We start from the raw sequence: 20,869 nt of genomic DNA, 5'->3' as shown, positions 1-20,869 counted from the left end.
CAGCCAGGTTAACATAAGAAAAAGGCAAAACACACTCAGAGTCACGGAGACTAAAATATGATACATCAATTTTAAGAGATTCAAGATTTTTTATTTTGCCATTTGCACACAGGACCAATAGTCCATGTACATTGGAATTCTTGTGCAGAGCTTTCCAAGTCAAATCACACTTTAACAATATAATAATATAACACTATAAAGACAGAAAGCAGAGGGATATAAATAAAGTCCGGAGTGGGGTAATCGTACTGTTTTCTATATAGAGGAAAAAAAAGAACTGTATAGAGAGTTTGTAGTTCTCTACCTCTTATTGCGCTCATAGTATTACACATTTTTCACAGTATTTTAATTAGACCTGTGTCTATATAGGTTTGCAAAACAACCTCTGAAGGCAAAGTGTAAATCATCAACATATGAAATAACATGTTACACTACAGTTGCTGAGATATGCTCCCGGAAGGGAAATACATCTGAAGATTTCCACACGTCACACGTGGGGGAAGCACAGGTGTTAGTTACCTTTTTCAGTGTGAACAGTAGTTAAATAGATGGATTTTTACTGATGTAGATTAAAAAAGGACTTTCACATATTAAAGTAGTACTTGTATGTTGAATGCATTAAGCATGTTCAACTATTTTCTTTTAGTGAAATAAAAGGCCAGTAATTCTTTTTAATTTTTTAAGGTAGAATGAAAAAAATATAAACTGAAAAAAATAAAAACGAAAGCAGCATCAGGCTTAATAGGTGGCAGTGACGTCTGGGTTTATGAATTATTTATTTAGTTATTGAGGGATATTAGATCAAACAATTGTAATTTAGATGTGGTCGTCTGTAGGTCTGTGTATCAAAGGGTGCAGTGTAAAGGAGGACACGGTAGGTGGCAGCACTCACTGTTATTCACACTTGTTTTTCCACGGAAATAAGGACATTATTTTGAAGCTGCTTCCTGTTATCGAATCGACTCGAGAATTTCTAACGTAATCGGCTGTTTAACACTTGGCTCTAGGTTATATTATGTCTTCATCATAAACGAGCTTTAAGGAGACTTTGGAGTAACTTGTCTCTTTGGTAATCTGGAATGATCGTATGTCTGATGTTTAGCTACTGATGCTAAGACGCTAACTAGCTACCCTGTTAGTATAGCGCTGTGAGGCTGGTAGTTTCCTGTTATAAGTATAATGTTAAATGTAATATGTGGATAAATCCAGTACCAGGATGTGAACTGTCCTTTGGAAACTGTAATGCTGGCTAACATCTCATTTATATCTCAATTAGATATAAACACCGCTGACTTTAAGATCTGCTTCTTTCACGTAACTATAAACGTCCTGTCTGAGATACCTGAAGTTACGGTCACTCGTTATGGCTGCTTTCGGCTTTACTCCTGCCAGAGAGCAGGATCTTTTTAGCTTTGAAGCGGAACAGTCCAGCTCAAAAACAAGCAGCGGACTCAGCGGGGAAGAGGCCAAGCGTTTCTACGAAAGCTTAATGAAAGATGAGAAGGGGGGAGCTGGATCAAAAGGTCAGACTAGACAGGAGAGTAGAGAGTCCAGGAGACGAGCGATGAGGAGGGTGAGAGCTGTGGAAGCACAGCAGGGTCAGAGTGGAGGGAGTCAATCAGAGACTGGACACTCAGAAAGAACCATGGAGCTGCTGGGTCTGCGGCTACTGCGCTTTGCCCATGAGGGAGACATCCCTGGGCTCAAAGAGGTCCTCTCAAAGGGGGTCGACATCAACTACCAGGTATGATAATGAAGATTCTGTTTTATCTGGGGAAATAATACATTTTGCTTAAAGAGTGTGTTGTTTTTTCCACCCTTGCAGGACACTTTCTTCTGGACAGCTGTAATGTGTGCAAGCTGGTCAGGGCAAAGAGCTGCGGTGAGGCTTCTGCTGCAGCATGGAGCGGCCTGGGTCGGAGTGGTTGACACAAAGGGCAGGGATGCCAAAGACCTGGCACTGGAAGGTATAACCAACAAACATGGTTGAAACCCTGAAGTCATCTCCCAGGTCAAAACTGGTTGCTAAGGAAAGGAAAAATTGTGTAAAAATTGAAAAATGTTATTTCCACATATAGAAAAAGTTAGAAATATAGATCCAGTTGTTGCAAGAAGGAATTAAATGCATTATTTTCAAACACTTTTAAGCCGTTTACATAGATGTACTTCTAATTTATGTCCCATTTGTTCTATGATTAATTTAACTCGTCAGACTGTTGCAAACATTTAATTCCTGCACATGAAGTCAGCATCATAAACCCAGGGATCTGTTTGAGTGTGAGGTCAGTTACCTCAGTAGGATAAGAAATTGGCTCAAAAATCTGCGATTATGAGTGTCAGGGGCCAGTGGGGTGCATCTTTTTCTTCTCAGTTTTACTACTTAAATTGTTTACCTTGTTTTCAGAGCTCCATATTGCAGTGGTTTACACATTTGCCTAACAAGCAAAAGATCTTCGGATCGACCCCCCTGGAAGAAACGCGAATCTCACTGAGATTGCATCATGTTGCATTTGTCAAGTCAGACATGCAGAGCTACCTGCTGTGTGTCAGGGAGCAGCAGGAAGTAGTAATTAATTTTATTTTGTTTTATTTTGATTGAAAACAAAGATGCTCTCTAGAAAGCCATAACAGTGACATCCAGGCAACAATCATTCAAGAAGTCCCTCAAACGTCCGCGATGTCGACTCAGCTTTCATTTTGGATCTATTGTTCAATCATGACTAGATGTGCCAGCTGATGGTTATTCAGCTCTGAGATGTTTGCTCAGATGTGATAATTAGTGGTCGATATCTGTTTGTGTGTGCAGTGAAGCTGAGCCAGTGTTGTTGTAGTTTTGGATTTTCTATTTAGTATTTGTTCCTATTTTATTTTGACATTTTGCTTTGAATTCAGGTCAGTTTTCATTCACGGAGTGGGTTCAGCTGTTTCACTTTTACTTCTTATTGTTTGAAATTGTTTGTTTTTTGTTTAATTTTCATTACTTTTACTGTTACTTTTAATCTTTTTATTTATTATTATTATAATTGTTATTATAAGGCATTATAATGTGGAAATTTGAAGTTCAGGACAGGCATTGTAACATAAATGCACCACTGTAATCTTGTAAAGACTCTACGTCTAAATAAAGATGACCATGAAAGCTTGTAATATAGTCAAACATGACTATACTAACAAAGACTAAAACATAGTTAGTTTTGCAATAACATAATGTTGGTTTAGTGAGTTTTTATGTCTCTTTCAGTTTCATGGCTCCAAGTTTAAGTTTTAAGATGACTATAAAAACCTTGAACTGAACTCATTCATTTCTTTTCACAGCTGGCCACAATGAAGTGTTGGAGGAGCTGTTGAGCTACGGGAGAAGACCAAAGAGAGACACGCCGTCTGATAGCAGGTGTGCACACTCTCATTGGTACACAGTTCTAATCTAAATATAACCACACAGTAAAATCATACAGGCTTTACAATATCTATCTAAACCATTCATATCTGAGGAATAGCGTACACACGAGCCGTTTTCACACATGAATTTCAGATAATGTCGTGACAACCAGCTTAGACTATGTCTAAAGTTGGCCTTCCTCACATATAACGCACAGCAGAGGGTTTCTTATTGCTGGAACTACTCTGTGTAACAGAGATGTGTGTTTATTGATAATCTAATGACACAAATTTCCCAAGCGATCAATGAAAAATCCTTGATTCAAAATCTATGATGAGAAACATTTAATGGGACCAGTTTTCATCCATCCAACACAGAGACACTGCCTGGTGCCTTTTGGATCGTTGATGGGCAAAAAGTGATCGTGTCTGGGTTTAAATCTTGTATTAAAAAGCTTGAGTTCTGATTATGGTGAAGCAGAAATTACTCCATAATTTCTACTATATATGGGTAAACTTTGCAATTTCCATCTCATCTGTTTTTGTTTTTTTTTAAAGTGGCGACTTGACCTATATTTTTCAGATTCCTGAAACTTAAACGCATAAAGTGACATTTTACAGTCAGGAGAAGGATTAGCGCTTATTGGTGTCAAATTGTGCAACAAGAGTTCATGTTAGTGCATTTAGCACTGCCACTATATATGGTAACAGCAGTCCTTTTGCCCTCCTCACTGTGTGGGTGTGTTCACAGATGCGAGGGCATACACAGCAGTGAGCGAAACAAACTTCCTGGTAAGGCTGGACTTTAACCACAGAGATCATGGAATCAAATCAGAGTGAAATATTTGGAAAAAATCAAATAAATATACAGCGGAAAAGTAAATCTGCTGAATAATATAGCAGTGATATTGGCCCGCATTCACCAACATCAGGATCACATTATGAGGTCAGATCAACAGATTTTGAATGAGCACAAACACGAGTGAGATAAGATTACAGCAAGTAAAATCTCTGCTGTTGTTTACACACACTTGGAGAAGAAGTCAGTTTGTGGCTCTTTCATATTTCTTTTCGGGCTCATGTTGTCTTTTTGCGTTTATCCTCAGTTCCCTCCAGCCTCAGTGGTGCGACGTGTGTCGAAGCGAGTACAGCAGCAGCCTGCCGTCACATCTCTCCTCCACCCTGCATCAGTTCAATCTGCGACGCCCTCCACCGACGCCTTACTACTGCCTCCCCCCCTCCAGCAACAGCTTCAAGATGATGGTTCGTTGTGGCTGGAAACCAGGAACAGGACTGGGGCCACAGGGAGAGGGGCCCAAACAGCCAGTGCCTACTGTGCTGAAGAGAGACCAGAAGGGTCTGGGATACGGACAGATGAAAAGAGCCAAAGTGACTCACTTCCAAGCCAGAGACTGTGAAGCTGTGAAACCACCATCTAAGGACAAAGTGGGGATTGGAATGAAAGGACAGAGGAAGGAAGAAAGTAGGAAAAAAGAGCAAAAAGACAGGAACTGGGAAAGAGACTTCCGTGCCTCTTTTTATCTTTGACACTGGCTCATTCACATCTGCATAAACATCTCTGAAACACATAAAATATGACGCTGAATTGTTTATTAAAGCTTTGACAGAGTTTCTTGGGTTTGTCTGTGAAGTGACTTTAAATGGAGCTTAACGCTCAGGATCAGAGCTCGTGCTGTCCGTTTATGGCGTCAGCTGCTGTTTGCTCAGTGATTGAATGTGTGGCAAAAGGTTTTCATTCATGTTCATGAAGATTTCAATTACACTGTAACTGAATGTGTCTGAGCCACAAAGGTGTTAAAGGGTTACATGATAACGTTTTATTCGCATTCAGCAAAAAGAAAAAAAACACGACAAGACCGATCTTATCATGAAGAACACTGATTATTATTGCTCATGATCCAGGGACAAATTCTTTAGTGTCATAAAACAGTGTAGACTTTTTTTATATTAAAGATTAAAGAAAAAAAGAGTTTCTTTTAGATATTAAAGTTGATTCTATGAAGAAAAATCATCTAGTTTTTTCTTCACTGTTAAATCCTTTTAAGCAAATACACAGACTGAGAGTAACCTTTCCCTCTGTTGGAGCTCCGGGTGCCTTTTCACCTGGTTCACCTTTACACCTGCAATCATGTGAATGTTGAGTCACACATTTGTGCTTACCTGTGTCAGGTTCTGTTAAACTGGTTTTTACTGCTTCAGTCTGGGCTCTTTTCTTTTGTTTTCAGAGCTTTATAATGACAAGAAAGGACATTTTAAGTCACCTTAAACTGGCTGTTACACAACATGTGGACTCAGGGATGTCCTGTTTCAAAATAATGGGCTGAAAATTAATGTACCCTTAAAATCTACTCAGAGTGGTGTAATAAGTAACTTTTTGTCCACTTTTTAAAATATACAGTAGCATTGCTTATTTGTTCCTGTAGATCGGTTGGAAGATGAGGTGACAGCTTTATCATGTAGTGCAGAATAATATGTGTGTGACATGTTATAGCTGCAGAGTATTCTTCACAGTTATCCCACACAGGCACTACAGTACAGCCTCAGCAATGTCTCTTTCCATCCACCACCTCCAGCTCTTCAAGCAGAGAGATGTAATCTGTTCAGCGTGCCCTACGTCTGCCTCAGGGCTCTTCTGGTAAGACATGTCCAAAACACCCAGGCGGTTTCCTAGTTTGATGCCTGAACCACCCTAACAGGCTTATTTCAAGGAGTGTTGGCTTTACTCTTGAGTCCCTCCTGAATGACCAAGCTCCTCACCCTGTCTCTGAAGACCAGCCCATACACCCTTGGTATTAAGCTCTTTGCACTTAATTCTTTTGGTTGTTATTCACAGCTTACGACCATAGGTGAGGAATGTAGACTGACCACTAATCAACATCTTTGCTTTCATGCTCTGCTCTGTCTTCCTAAAAACAGCTTAGTATGCTGTCCGCATTACTCCTGACATGGCACCAGTTTGTCTTTACCTGTCAGCATCTCCCCTCACTCATAAACAGGACTCAGTGATTATTTAACTCCTCCACTTGGGGCAGCAACTAATACCAAGCCCAGAGTGGGCACACCACCCTTTTCTGGGTTACAACAATGGCTTCAGACTTGGAGATGCTACATCTCATTACTTCTTCTTCACACTAAGCTGCAAACCTCCCAAGTGCAAGCTGGAAGTCATCTCTTGATGAAGGCAAAAAAATCATATCTGCAAAAAAGGAGATATGCCATCCTCAGGCCGTCCAACCAGCTTCAACTTCACTGGTCAGTTGCAATGCTGATCTTGGACCAACATTATTATGATGATGTAGAAACAACACCAACACTGGGATATCAACTCATGCACAAAGGGTAACCCTCACAAACTGCGCTCTGAATGGGCCTGACTTACTGCCAACAATGTACACAAAGCCTTTACTATGTTGGTTTTCACTGATTCAGCAAAAGAAAAGAAAAATTAAAGATAAAGGGACATAATTACTGTGTCCAAGACAGGGTTACCAGGGCCCCACCTTGGAGCCAGGTGGCTAGGGGTCCTCAAGAGTCCTGGCCTGGGTGCCACTTAACTCAGTGGGTGAACAGGTAACCACATGCCACATGGCTGGAGTGCAGCAGCGCAGTTTGAGTCTGACCTGTGGCCCTTTGCTGCATGCCTTTCCTCGCTCTTTCTCTCCAGTTTCCTCACTGCTACACTATCCAATAAAGGATAAAAATTGGCTGGGCCTTAGCCTGTGGCACCAGGACAGGCCCAGCCTGGAACCACTGAATGGACCTGCTTTCCTGTGGGCCAACCATCAAGAGGAGGGGCTGTATGGGTTTGATCCAATGTAGATTGTGCAGCAGTCAGATCACAGGTTTCCCAAACTGGCTTCAGGGACATAGTGTCACTTAACTCACTAACCTGAGCTAGTGTATGAGGTTAGGAGAAACCAGGTGTTGTGGGCCTTGGTTCAATTGTCAGCTTGAGTTCTGAACAGGGTTGGACTCAAGCTGGGACGTGCCCTGGGCAGTGACTCCATTGCTGGATACAAAAACATCTCTTTTTTGGAATGACAGTGAAACTTGAGTGGTTTGATTGGGAGGAACAGTGTGCCCAGTCTGAACCCAAGTGAGGTTCTGTTTCTGAACTTCAGTGCTAACCACAGTTTGTCCATAATGAGCACCAAGTCTGAGCATAAAGGTGTCCATACGTGGACCTAACACCAGGTAGCCTAATCTCTGAGGTTAATGACTGATTTTGTAATTGAATCGTGTAATCGCCGTATATCTTGGACACTCTTGTGAAGAGAGGAGCAGAACTGTCAACTGATCACAACTTGTTGTTGAGCTGGATCAAATAGCTGGCCTCTAGTCATAGAAAGACTTTGAAATGTAAATTTTTTAAATTATATTTTAAAGTCTGGGATATGAAAAGATGAAAAGAGTTAAAGTGACTCAGTTCCAAGCGAGAGACTGTGAACTCTGAAACATAAAATATGATGAAGAGTTGTGTATTAAAGTCATTGGGTGCGTCTGAGAGGTGATTTTTAAATGGAGCTTAACACTCTGACCTTGGCTCAGGATCGGAGCTCATGCTATCCATTTATGGCATCAGCTGTGACTCTGCCAGCTGTTTGCGCAACGACCGAATGTGTGGCAAAAGTTTTTCGTTCATGTTCACAGGGACTGTGTTTACACTGTGTTACTGAAAATGTCTGAGCTATAAAGACTGTGTGAAAGGGTTACACGATAACGTTTTATTTACATTTAGCAAAAAATACGCAGGACAGGACAGACTCAAACATCAGGAAGAACACTGATTACTGCTCATCACCAACAGTAACCTTTCCCTCTGTTGGAGCTCCAGGTACCTTTTCACCTGGTTTACCTTTACACCTGCCTTCATGCGAACGTGGAGTCTCATGTTTGTGCTTATCTGTGTTAGCATGTCAGCAAGGCTCTGTATTAGAGTTAAATCAGCAATTATTGCATCTGTCTGGGCTTGTCTTCTACATGTTTTCAGGATTTTATTTAAGCAAGGAAGCACTCTTCTAGTAAAATTCACCTTAACCTTCTAAGACCAGGAGACATTAACCTGTAAAAACAAAGAATTACCAATTTTTTTTATTTTTTTTTACCTGATTTTTGTTTCTAAGAAAAATGAGAGCCAAATATGAGGATATTCATTTAAAAATTTGATAGAACAGTAGCAGTATAATGTCCTCGTAAGTGGACATTATCAGGCCCTTGTAGAGCAAAATTAAGTATTTTGGTCTAAATAAGGCAAGGCAAGGCAAGGCAAGTTTATTTATATAGCACAATTCAACAACAAGGTGATTCAAAGTGCTTTACAGAGACATTAAAAACAAAAACAAATAAAAAGCACGATTTAAAATTGATTAAGACAAGCAAACAAACAAACAAACAAACAAACAAACAAAACAGTATTTAAAATCAAAAATCAAAACAGTAGATAAAATCAGAACAGTAGATAAAATCAGAACAGTAGATAAAATCAGAACAGTAGATAAAGTCAGTAGTTAAAATGTAAGTTTTGAAATTTAAGCTTAAAAGTGTGGATTTGGTGCTTTATTCAAAAGCAGCTGAGAACAGGTGAGTCTTCAACCTGGATTTAAATAAACTGAGTGTTTCAGCTGATCTGAGGCTTTCTGGGAGTTTGTTCCAGATATATGGAGCATAAAAGCTGAATGCAGCTTCTCCGTGTCTGGTTCTGACTCTGGGAACTGATAAAAAACCGGATCCAGATGACCTGAGGGATCTGGAAGGTTCATACTGGGTCAGGAGGTCACTGATGTATTTTGGTCCTAAACCATTCAGAGCTTTATAAACCAGCATCAGAACTTTAAAGTCTATCCTCTGACGGACAGGCAGCCAGTGTAAAGACCTCAGAGCTGGACTGATGTGGTCCACTTTTTTGGTCTTAGTGAGGACTCTAGCAGCAGAGTTCTGAATGAGCTGTAGTTGTCTGACTGATTTTTTAGGTAGACCTGTAAAGATGCTGTTACAGTAATCAAGCCTACTAAAGATGAATGCATGGACTAGTTTTTCCAGGTCCTGTTGAGACATCAGATCTTTTATCCTTGAAATATTCTTGAGGTGATAGTAAGCCGATTTTGTTATTGTCTTAATGTGTTTTTCTAAGTTTAGGTCTGCATCCATCACTACACCCAAATTTCTCGCCTGGTTGGTGGTTTTTAGGTGTATAGATTGAAGTTCTCTGGTGACCTGTAATCGTTTTTCTTTGGCACCAAAGACTATTACTTCAGTTTTGTTTTTGTTTAGCTGGAGAAAATTGTGGCACAACCAGTCATTAATTTCCTCAATGCATTTACCAAGAGCCTGTACAGGGCCTCGGTCTCCTGGTGACATTGTGATATATATTTGTGTGTCATCTGCGTAGCTATGATAGTTTATTTTGTTGTTCTTTAACAAATAACCCAAAATGTGATGTCCATATATGTGGACGCCAGGTCCTGGGAGGTTAAACCACCTGTTACACAACATGTAGGCTCACGTAAGCATGTTCTGTTGTAAGGGGTGAAAATGAAAGAGCCTGTACATTACAACATGACTGGGTACTGCGTTTGATTTGATTTTGTTCTTCCATGCATTGGTTTTCAGATAGTATCCAGTTTGGTGCATTTTTTTTAACAATAGTGGGGGGTTTTGTTAATTTGTTCATTTTGTCTCTGTACACCATCATATAGCCATCAGCCATTTTATTAATAAGGCTCTAGATTTGGATTTAGACTTTGTTTTAATTGGACAAGTTATTATCATCTTCAATATAAAACCAGATCTTTTGATGTAATGCACAGTATCACTTTACTGTATAATACTGTACATAATAAAGCCACACAGGCAGTGCCGTGTTACTTACTGCAGTTGTTTGTATTGGCAACATATAGGTGCATATAGGGGATAATATATGAGGATTCTAAATATCACATTACTTTGTACCTCTGACCTCTTCTGAGGTCAAACTTTCATAAAATGTTTTTTTTATCTTTAAAACTGCTTAAAATTGTTCCGCCTGTCTTTGTATTGGCAACATTTAGAAAATGATCCTGGTACATTGGGATTGTAAATATCACATTATAGTTTGCATCCAAATATCGTCTGACCTCACTTTTACATTCACATTTGCCTTTATTTCGAGATGACTCTAAAATGTCTAAAATATGGCTTTAAAGAAAGTACTGTCAAGAGCTGCCTAGTTAGAAATATACTGAGTATAATATTATGTAATAATCTTAAGCCATTCACATAAAGTAATTCCCAAATCGATACCTGTTATCCTTTCGACCTACATAATGTTTGTGTAATCAAACTAAACATCTATCATCCTAGCCTTATCTGATTTTTATTGCACTAAAAAATTCTTAAAGTGTGTTTAAAAATAACAAAGAAAACAATATGAATATACAGGCAGTAAAATGCTATTTCTTTAAAACTATATACTGTCCAGAGAGTGAGCTGCCTCGGTGGAGGTTTGTGCTGTGGGAGCGCTTCTTGTTTTAAATTGTTTTACAGGATTGCTCTGTATTGGTGTATCTGTTCTCATGCAAAATGTTCGTTTTGAGACTTGTGTTGACTTTTGTCAACACAACAAAATGTGGGGCAAAGGATAAAAATACTATGCAAAAATGTGGCATCTATGATTTGCAACCCCCAGGAGCAGCATTTCTTTCTTGTTTTTGTTTGTTTTCCATAGGAATTTCTAATGTGGATTTGTAGATGCAGTGATGAACTGTGCTGGCTGCTGTGAATCGCTTAATGATGCTGTGATGACAAGTGATCAATGGCCATGAGTACCATTTACAGAGATTTGGGGAATGGCTGCAATCACAGCATTGTAAGAGGGTGAAAGATGTACCCTTAGGCCCCCTTAATCTGTTTGTGTTGGGGGACCTGATCCTTGGGGTGTGGTGAATTGTTGGCGCAGCGTGTTTTGGGGTTTAAAAGCCACAGAGACCTGGTGTTTAGAAAAAATGCGTCTCAACTGTTCGGATACTCCTGACACGTACGGGATCACTACAGGTTTTCGCTTGGGCAGCGGTTGTCCTTCACTCCTGGATCGGCTGGAGCTTTCTTTAGGTGCCTTCCCAGCTTTGACAAAAGTCCAGCTGGGATAACCACATTTACTCAGGGCCTTCTTGATGTGCTGTTCTTCTGCTTCCCTGGCTGCTGTGTCAGTGGGGATGGTGTTCGCTCTGTGTTGTAGCGTCCTGATGACACCCAGTTTGTGCTCCAGTGGATGATGAGAGTCAAACCTTAAATACTGATCCGCATGAGTAGGTTTACGGTACACGTCAGCTTTTAGATGTCCCCCATTACTGATGGAAATCTCACAGTCTAAGAAGGCTAACCTGCCACTTTTCATAACCTCCCTGGTGAATTTGATGTGTCGGTCCACCGAGTTAATGTGATCCGTGGATTGTGGTACCTCCTGAGATTTGATTTTCACCCAGGTGTCATCCACATACCTGAACCAGTCACTTGGTGGTGTTCCAGGGTAGGATAGCAAAGCCCTCTTTTCCACTTCTTCCATGTACAAATTGGCCACGATGGGTGAAACTGGGGAGCCCATGGCACACCCATGTTTCTGCCTGTAGAACTGACCCTTGTATGTGAAACAGGTGAAATTAAGACACAGTTCCAAAAGCAAACACACTTGGTCGGTGCTGAGAGTGGTCCTGTTGCTGAGGTTGGGGTCATCCTGTAATCTATTATGAACTACCTCCAACACTTCAGTGACTGGGACGCAAGTGAAGAGAGATGTAACATCGTACGAGACCATGGTTTCATCTGCCTCCATAATGACATCTTTCACTATCTCAACAAATACCAAGGTGTTCTTGATGTGATGTTCAGAGCTGCCCACCAACAGGTTGAGGATTAAAGCCAACAGCTTTGAAATGTTATAGGTGACCATACATACAGACAGTTGGTTTTAAAGGTACACCCTGTTTATGTATCTTCAGTAAACCATACAGACTTGGCGTAGCTTCCTCTATGTAGCCTCTGGTATGAGGTCAGGTCAATAGCATCGTCTTTTTCTAACTGCTTCAGACAATCTATCACCCTCTTCCTGTAACCACTTCCTGGCTCTTGTTTCAGGGGCTCAGAAGTATCTTTGTCACTGGTTTAGCAAAACTGTGCACCTACCCTTGGTAAGAATAAGAAAACCCTCCAGCCTCTTTCCTCTTTCTGTGCTGTGAGCACATACTGGAAAGAAGCAGTGAAAGCATTTTCTATCACCAACAGAAAGCACCGAGCACGTCTGGACATGCTTTTCTGTGAGCACAGTATGGAATTAAGCATGTATACATAAAACAGTCTGACTGATAGCGTGCTGAATTGTACACTTATTCAAGAAACTACAACATGGAAACATTCAGTTCTTGTGTAGGAGAAGAAAAACCAATATGCTAATCAAAGCTCAGCATCTGTGTTGTTTTTCTTTTTGAATCTAAGCTGTACAATAACGAATAATGAAGACTGCAGTACTACACGTGGCAGAGCTAATAAAACTAATTGTTAAACAGTAAATGCTCCTCGAGCTCTGTCTCTGTTATTTATGCTTCCTCCTGCCATTGGATCAGCTCCAACGCCCCTTCCTTACTCACAGAACAGGTATGTGCAGCAGGAGACAAAAGCCTCTCGTCACGAAGGTTTGTGTAATCGCTGAGAGAAGAGAGGAACGTTGCAGACATGGGGTACTTCTTCTTGTCCGCAGAGACATGGACCCTGCTGGCTGCCCTCGTCACGCTGCTGTTTGTGTAAGTTTTAAAGAATACTGGATGTGTTCAGGTATTTGTACCATTTGTGCTGCTTTTTTAAATGTCTTACACCTGTTCCAGGTATTCCTGCTGGACCTATGGGACATTTAAGAGATTAGGCGTCCCTGGGCCCTCACCTATCCCATTTTTTGGCACCATGTTGGCATATAGAAAGGTGGGTTACGATACCAGCCTACACTGTATACATCGAGGATAGCGTCTTCCAATAGCTCATTGGTTTTTCAACTACAATCATATTTGAATAGTGTAGTTTTTTTGTTTTTTTAATTTAGCTGTTGTTTTGTACAGTTATTTTCAGGTTATGAAAGACCCTTTCACCCTGACACCTCTAAATGTTAGGCACCCATTGTCAAACACATTTGTATGGCTTGAAACATGCAAACTGGCTGCTGTAAACAACAACAACCACTCTTAAGCAATAATATCTGAGTAGCTTGTGACGGACTTTTGATTAAAGCCACTGAGACATCTGGATTAACTAGTTAACTCAGGAAGTAGAAAACCTCACAACGTTACTTCAGTATCATTAGAAGTTAACATCACTGATGCTATTATGCCTGAAATGTCTCTACTTTGTTAAATGTGACCTGTGTTTTTGGTAAGTTTCATTAATCATCTGTATATTTCGTTCTCATTTCCAGGGATTTTTTAACTTTGATGAAGAGTGTCATAAGAAATATGGGAAAATGTGGGGGTAAGTTGTGTTGTCTATAGTACATGACTGCTTTTCTATGGATGTAAATAATAATCATGCAGACCTGTGTGAAAGTGAAAGTGAAAGCATGAAAAATGTATTACTTTCACTTGTTCACATGTTCAGTTGTTTTATTTCTTGTTTCTTCTACTGTCATGGTACGCAGCATTTTTGATGGCCGTCAGCCCGTGTTGTGTATCACTGATCCTGCTATGATAAAAACTATCCTGATAAAGGAGTGTTACTCTTTCTTCACAAACCGCAGGGTTAGTAAGTACAATATACGACTCAATCAGTCTCTTTTTTAAAAAAATTTGACCTTCTGTCCTCATCACAAGCTGCTTTGAATGTTATTACAGAATTTCCGTCTGAATGGGCCGCTGCAGGATGCTGTGACAGTTGCAGAGGATGATCAGTGGAGGAGGATCCGCAGCGTCCTTTCTCCCTCCTTCACCTCTGGGAGACTAAAAGAGGTACATCTGTCTCCCACTCTCTGCCTTCTCTGGCTTTTTTTGCATGCTGAAAAACAAAAGAAGCAAAAAGCAAAAAGCATTCACTTAACCTGAAACTAGATTCTCGCCTGCTTTTGAGTCTCCACAGTCTCACTCTTTGACTTGTTACCAAAAAGAGTCATTTCCTCTTCATTTTTTAAGTGATTTAAAAGCCCAAAAAAGGTAAACATAGCATCAAGATTCAAGTCTCTTTATTGTCATTATCATAATGCATAACATAATGCTGTCAATAATACTCCCTCACGTGGTGGATAAAAATTAAGTAACATAAATATACTGTATAGTCTGCATATCTCTGTAGATCTCTGTAGATTGAAAGTACTTGAAAGTACTATATGCTCTTCCAGTATTGCTCCATCCCCAGCCTTGGTGAGGCTGTTCTCATATTGTTCCCTTGCCAAGAGTACACCTTGAATGGCTCAGTGGATTACAGCTGATTTAGTCTCCTGCCTTCTGTCTCTGGTGTACCTCTTCAAGGCACTAACCAAGGCTATGAGCCTTTACTTGGCAGTTTGCAAGGCCTCAGGTATGGGCAGCTTGTTGTGCTTCTTAGGCACCTTCTTCATCAAGAATCGTGCAAGACTAGGCTGACCAACCTGTGCAGTGCCTGGATTGATTACAAGAAGGCATATGACTCAGTGCCCCACACCTGGATCCTGGAATGCCTAAAACTATACAACATCAACAGGACCCTAAGAGCGTTCACCAGGAACTCAATGGGGATGTAGTGTGCAACACTAGAGGCCAACTTCAAGCCCATAGCACAAGTCACCATCAAGTGCAGGATCTACAAAGGAGATGCTCTGTCCCCACTGCTATTCTGCAAAGGTCTGAACCCCCTCAGTGAGATCATTAACAAGACTGGCTACGGATACTGACTACAGAATGGAGCAGTTGTCAGCAGAGATGGGCAGTAACGTGTTACTGTAATCCGATTACTTTTTTCAAGTAACGAGTAAAGTAAGGGATTACTATTGCAAAAACGGTAATTAGATTACCGTTACTTTCCCGTAGGAACGCTGCGTTACTGCGTTACTAAAACCGTGATTTTTTTGCAAGAATGTCTCATGACAGTGACGTAAGCGAGTGTGACGTTCGTGACAACAGCTGTGTGCAGATCAACAATGGATAATATATCGAGTGCGGGAGAGAGTATGAGCATGCAGCGTTTAAAGCGTGGAAGTACTGACCTTACTTTGAGTTTGATTCCATAAAAAGTGACAAAAACATTAGCGTCCGTTGTGCGTGGAAGAAAACTTCTTTTTACAGTGAAAATAACCCCTAAACTTCCAAGCAAGCACCGGGAGTGCGCTACGACGTAATGGGAAATTCACACAGAAACTCGCGGATTCTTCAACTGACCGCTGCGGCACACCTGCACCAGGGCAAACCTCCGCCTACCCCACTCCTGCTTTACAGGTGAAAATAGAGCAACAGGACCGCTAGTCTTTGATTTTATTTATTTCTGCTGTGTTTTACTTGCATCTATTTGAAAGAGTGAGTGTAAACACAAAAAAATATTTTATTTTATGTGCTGGAATGTGCAGAAAATAGGTTTAAATGTTAAACAAATTTCTTCCAGTCAGAGAATGTTGCATATAATTAAATTTTTGCTTGATGCATAAAGTTAAAAGATTAAAACTAATAAAAAAAGTTTTAAAAAGAGACTTTTCCATTTGATTACATTTTGTATGATGGATTATGCAGAAAAAGTAGAATTGGGCTGAAAGATCTATTGCTGTATCACCTATTCAGGTTGTAAATCATGTTTTTAAAAAGTAACTAAGTAATTAATTACTTTTGAAAATAAGTAATCAGTAAAGTAATGGGATTACTTTTTGGGGGAAGTAATCAGTAATTAGTTACTGATTACTTTTTTCAAGTAACTTGACCAACACTGATTGTCAGCCACCTCCTGTACATGGATGACATCAAGCTGTATGCCAAGAGTGAACGAGACATCGACTCACTGATCCACACCACCAGGATATACAGCAATGATATCGGAATGTCGTTCGGACTGGAGAAGTGTAGTCGGATGGTAATGAAGAGAGGGAAGGTAGTCAGAACTGAGGGTATCAAACTACCTGAAGGCAACATTGCAGACATAGAGCACAGTTACAAGTACCTGGGGATCCCACAGGCAAATGGGAATCATGAAGAGGCTGCTAGAAAAGCTGCAACCACCAAGTACCTGCAGAGGATCAGGCAAGTCCTGAGGAGTCAGCTGAATGGAAAGAACAAGATCCGAGCCATCAACACCTATGTCCTGGCCGTGATCAGGTACCCTGCTGGGATAATAAGCTGGCCAAAAGAGCAGATAGAAGCCACTGACATCAAGCCAAAGAAGTTCCTTACCACGCATGGAGGGTTTCACCACAAGTCGGGCAACCTGAGGCTGTACGCTAAGCAGAAGGAAGGAGGCTGGGAACTGGTGAGTGTCAGTACCACAGTCCAGGATGAGACAATGAACAGCCATGAATACATCAGGAAGATGGCCCCAACTGACCGTGTGCTCAGTGAATACCTCAGGCAGCAGAAACCTGAGAAAGAGGAGGAAGATGAGGAACCATCATGGAAGGACAGGCCCCTGCGTGGTATGTACCACCTGCAGATAGCAGAGGTGGCTGACATCCAGAAGTCCTACCAGTGGCTGGACAAAGCTGGACTGAAAGACAGCACAGAGGCACTAATCATGGCAGCACAGGAACAAGCTCTGAGTACAAGATCCATAGAGGCTGGGGTCTATCACACCAGGCAAGGCCCCAGGTGCAGGCTGTGTAAAGATGCTCCTGAGACAATCCAGCTCATAACAGCAGGGTGCAAGATGCTAGCAGGCAAGGCATACATGGAACGCCATAACCAAGTCGGCGGCATAGTATTCAGAAACATCTGTGCCGAGTATGGCCTCGAAGTCCCAATATATACTCTGTGCTGTTGTAATTGCATCTGGTTTCAACATTTTTGACATTGTTGTTTTTTGGTCTGTTTGTGCCTCAGATGTTTGACATCATGAAGCAGCATTCAGCTGTCCTGATCAGCAGCATGAAAAAGAAAGCAGATAAAAATGAACCTCTAGAGCTGAAAGAGTGAGATCTCTCATACTGTATTCATTTAAATACATCAGAAAAAGTGCAGATTCACCTCTTCTAAGTCTGCAATAATAAAGGTCATGTTTGATGTGTTTGTGTGGTTTTGCAGGTTTTTCGGACCCTACAGTATGGATGTGGTAACCAGCACCGCCTTCAGTGTGGACATCGACTCTCTCAACAACCCCTCAGATCCTTTTGTCACTAACATCAAAAAGATGCTGAAATTTGACCCTTTCAGCCCCATCGTCCTCACTATTGGTAAAATATTCATTTTGATACATGAAGCTACTTACTGCTCCCGTTATTCAACAAGTGTTTACCTTGGCTTGTAGCGCTGCATGTTTGCTTTGGCAGATTTTTTCCTGGTGCAGTCTAAAGGGTTTGTGTCTTCTCCTGGGATCAAACTGGGCACCACTACAACATGTCCATCAATGCAGCTGCTGTCCTTCATCTTCCATTAATAAATGTCCTCTTGTTTGTTTAATTTCAGCCGTCTTTCCCTTCATGATTCCCATATTGGAAAAATTGGAGTTTTCCTTTTTCCCTACATCTGTGACAGACTTCTTTTACGCTGCATTACAGAAGATCAAGACTGATCGAGAGACCAGCAAGCAAAAGGTACGGCTGTGAGTTTGTGTTTGTACCAATAACCTGTTCTGACATAAGATCACAGCTGTTCTCAGACTGTGTTTGTTGACTTCCAGACTCGAGTGGACTTCCTCCAGCTAATGATCGACTCTCAGCAAAATAATAATTCCAAACAGGATAAAGGTGATACACAGACACGTCTCCACACATGGAAAAACCAGCTTAAAGCTGTTCTAACGTGTATATCCCTTCTATCTCCTCAGGTCTGACAGATCATGAGATCCTTTCTCAAGCGATGACTTTCCTCTTTGCTGGCTACGAAACGACCAGCAGCTCTCTCACTTTCTTGTCTTACAATTTGGCAACAAACCCTCAGGTGATGAAAAAGCTGCAGGAGGAGGTGGATGCAACCTTCCCAAACAAGGTAACAACACAGAATTCTTAATATAAGACAATATATTTCTTTCTAGCATAACTAAACTAAAGTAAATCATACAGTAGATATAATGTGTTATAATAATATTGTGTTATGGTGATTATATGTCACGGTTCTGGGTCCGTTGGACCCAGTATTTTGAGTTTATTATGTTTTGGTTTACTTTTGCATCATGGGTTATTCTTTATGTTTCTCTGGTACTTTGTGTTTCAGTTATCTTGGTGTTTTGGATTGTTTTCTCATTCTCTTGTTATGATGATGATGATGATGATGATGATGATGAGAGTTTCATGTTTCTGTTATCCATGTTTTAGGAATTGTGGTTTCACTTATAGTTCAGTTCCATGTGTCATTTTCTGTCTGTCACTCTGTGTTGAGTCCGTGTCTCTGAGTAGTGATTCATGTTTCCTGTTTTATTGTGAAAGTCTTTGTCTTATGTTAGTGTGTGCAGCTTTGTTCCCCCTGTCTCATTAGCCCTGATCTCTCCCAGCTGTCTCCCTTCTGTTGCCGATTCCTTCATTACTACCCTGTGTATATAAGCCCTGTGTTTTCCCGTACTCGGTGTCGCGTCGTACCATCAGTTTATGCCTGTGTGTTTCGGTTCTCCATGTTCAGTGTTCACTTCATGTTTTGTTTTCGTACCAGCAAATAAAGCTGAGGTTTTTGAGTTACAGTTCAGTGTCAGAGTCCTGCACTTGGATCCTCCTCTCCGCCTGCCCGCACACAGATCCCTGACATTATATTATTTCATATATTGTAGTCATATATAAAATCAGCACTGGGTTCTGCTTCTCTTAATATGTCTCTATCATCAGTCATGTTTATGTGCTTGTGTTCAGGCTCCCATCCAGTACCAGGAACTAATGCAGATGGAGTATCTCGACTGTGTCGTCAATGAGTCTCTCCGATTGTTCCCCATTGCTTCACGTTTGGAACGTGTGGCCAAGGCCAGTGTGGAGATAAATGGCTTTGTGATTCCAAAAGGTATGGTTGTCATGGTCCCCACCTGGCCGATGCACCGGGACCCCGAGATTTGGCCTGAACCAGAGAAATTCAAACCTGAGAGGTACGGAAAGGATTCACACGTGTCTGATGTGACAAAGCAGAATGAAGCTCTGTGGGACATCACCCCATTTCTGTTGTTAATATATTGTGTGTGTGTGTGTGTGTGTGTATGTGTGTGTGTGTGTGTTCTCAGGTTCAGCAAGGAAAACAAGGAGACAATTGATCCGTACATCTACATGCCTTTTGGAGCAGGCCCCAGGAACTGCATTGGGATGCGATTTGCTCTGGTTGTGATGAAACTTGCAATAGTGGAGATCCTCCAGAGGTACAGCTTCTCTGTGTGTAAGGAGACCGAGGTGAGAGCCCAGATCAACTTCACTCTGACTGTTAGTTTTGTGTGTTATTATCATTTATTCTACGTGCCACTTCTCTGCAGATCCCCATTGAGCTGGACATCCAGGGTCTGCTACAGCCAAAACGACCAATCAAACTGAAGCTGGTGCCACGTTCTTAACCTTCCTCGTCTAAGGAGATGACTTTTCTTCATTTTAATCTTGATGTTTCTTGTGTACATAAACACCATGTCAGTTTTTGTACTACCTACCTGTACTACCTTATTTTGTCTGAAGGTACACTAAACACTCTATTTAATTTCTTTTATGAATTTTCTGGCAATTATTTCATGGTTTAGGCTTTAAAGCGTTAACATAGATCCAGTAAAGACAAAAACGTGGCAGTCAGGCATTTGGCCCATGTGGACGGTCATTGTTTAGTATGGGCAAAGAGTTTATGACAATATACTGAATAAATAATCAGCAATTTCTATTTTTGTCTAAAGCATGAATCAACAATTCACTTCAATTCAGTTTTAGTCATATATCGCCAAATTACAACAATAATCACTTAAAAGGGGAAAATCCCAATAATCAGACAAGCAAGCACTTGGTGACAGTGGGAAGGAAAAACTCCCTTTTAACAAGTGGAAACCTCCAAGCTCATGGAGGGGTGCCATTGGCTAGATCGGTTTGGGGTGAGAGGAGGAAATGCAAAGTTGTATATGAACAAGATAAGAGGTTACGGGATCCTGGAAATAGCTGAAATCTATAAAATCTGAAAAATGCACAATCATATTTCTCTGTCTTGATTAAGCTCTTGAATTGCAGTGTTATATCCATCCCACTGTAACTAAAATACACCATGATTATCATAAAGTTTTACAGTATTATGTTGCATTATACCATTTAATTCTCCAAAGAGCTGATTACGAACATCACATCACTTCTCGGGTGTTTTGTTTTCATATCCTCTCGGAGCACCACCACTTTTTTGTAGCAGCTCAATAAGGAGAGATC

The 20,869-nt window shown here is 40.9% G+C and overlaps 2 protein-coding genes across 4 annotated transcripts; both read left to right on the top strand.

Annotated features, from left to right (window-relative positions):
• Nucleotides 1-709: 709 nt before the first annotated feature.
• On the top strand, nucleotides 710-5,597 carry gpank1 (G patch domain and ankyrin repeats 1). The gene is made up of 4 exons (XM_063475182.1): nucleotides 710-1,744; nucleotides 1,826-1,967; nucleotides 3,316-3,391; nucleotides 4,485-5,597. The coding sequence occupies exons 1-4, from the start codon at nucleotides 1,364-1,366 to the stop codon at nucleotides 4,924-4,926; spliced, it is 1,041 nt and encodes a 346-aa protein (XP_063331252.1). The 5' UTR covers nucleotides 710-1,363; the 3' UTR covers nucleotides 4,927-5,597.
• Nucleotides 5,598-7,865: 2,268 nt separating this feature from the next.
• Nucleotides 7,866-20,049, top strand: LOC134628491 (cytochrome P450 3A30-like). Of its 3 annotated transcripts, XM_063475179.1 has the most exons (14): nucleotides 7,866-7,875; nucleotides 13,100-13,169; nucleotides 13,251-13,344; nucleotides 13,832-13,884; nucleotides 14,051-14,150; nucleotides 14,244-14,357; nucleotides 17,397-17,485; nucleotides 17,598-17,746; nucleotides 17,979-18,106; nucleotides 18,193-18,259; nucleotides 18,340-18,500; nucleotides 19,352-19,578; nucleotides 19,711-19,873; nucleotides 19,954-20,049. In XM_063475179.1, the coding sequence occupies exons 1-14, from the start codon at nucleotides 7,866-7,868 to the stop codon at nucleotides 20,029-20,031; spliced, it is 1,503 nt and encodes a 500-aa protein (XP_063331249.1). In that variant the 3' UTR covers nucleotides 20,032-20,049. The 3 variants fall into 3 exon arrangements, with proteins under 3 accessions (XP_063331249.1, XP_063331251.1, XP_063331247.1); XM_063475181.1 differs by lacking the exon at nucleotides 7,866-7,875 and having other exon boundaries at nucleotides 13,099-13,169; XM_063475177.1 differs by lacking the exon at nucleotides 7,866-7,875 and having other exon boundaries at nucleotides 13,102-13,169; nucleotides 18,172-18,274.
• Nucleotides 20,050-20,869: the final 820 nt, after the last annotated feature.

This window comes from Pelmatolapia mariae, linkage group LG6 (assembly GCF_036321145.2).
Source record: "Pelmatolapia mariae isolate MD_Pm_ZW linkage group LG6, Pm_UMD_F_2, whole genome shotgun sequence".
NCBI lineage: Eukaryota > Metazoa > Chordata > Actinopteri > Cichliformes > Cichlidae > Pelmatolapia > Pelmatolapia mariae.
Note: the sequence above shows the minus strand (reverse complement) of the source record. Positions and strands in the feature narration are given on the sequence as shown.

Bases quoted from the DNA above. Each gene is read 5' to 3' on its own strand.
- LOC134628491 (XM_063475177.1), top strand. From the start codon at position 13,102: ATGGGGTACTTCTTCTTGTCCGCAGAGACATGGACCCTGCTGGCTGCC. The intron at 14,151-14,243 runs GTTAGTAAGTAC...ATGTTATTACAG, and splicing joins CTTTCTTCACAAACCGCAGG to AATTTCCGTCTGAATGGGCC. The intron at 19,579-19,710 runs GTACGGAAAGGA...GTGTGTTCTCAG, and splicing joins GAGAAATTCAAACCTGAGAG to GTTCAGCAAGGAAAACAAGG.
- gpank1 (XM_063475182.1), top strand. From the start codon at position 1,364: ATGGCTGCTTTCGGCTTTACTCCTGCCAGAGAGCAGGATCTTTTTAGC. The intron at 1,968-3,315 runs GTATAACCAACA...TTCTTTTCACAG, and splicing joins CAAAGACCTGGCACTGGAAG to CTGGCCACAATGAAGTGTTG. The intron at 3,392-4,484 runs GTGTGCACACTC...GTTTATCCTCAG, and splicing joins GACACGCCGTCTGATAGCAG to TTCCCTCCAGCCTCAGTGGT.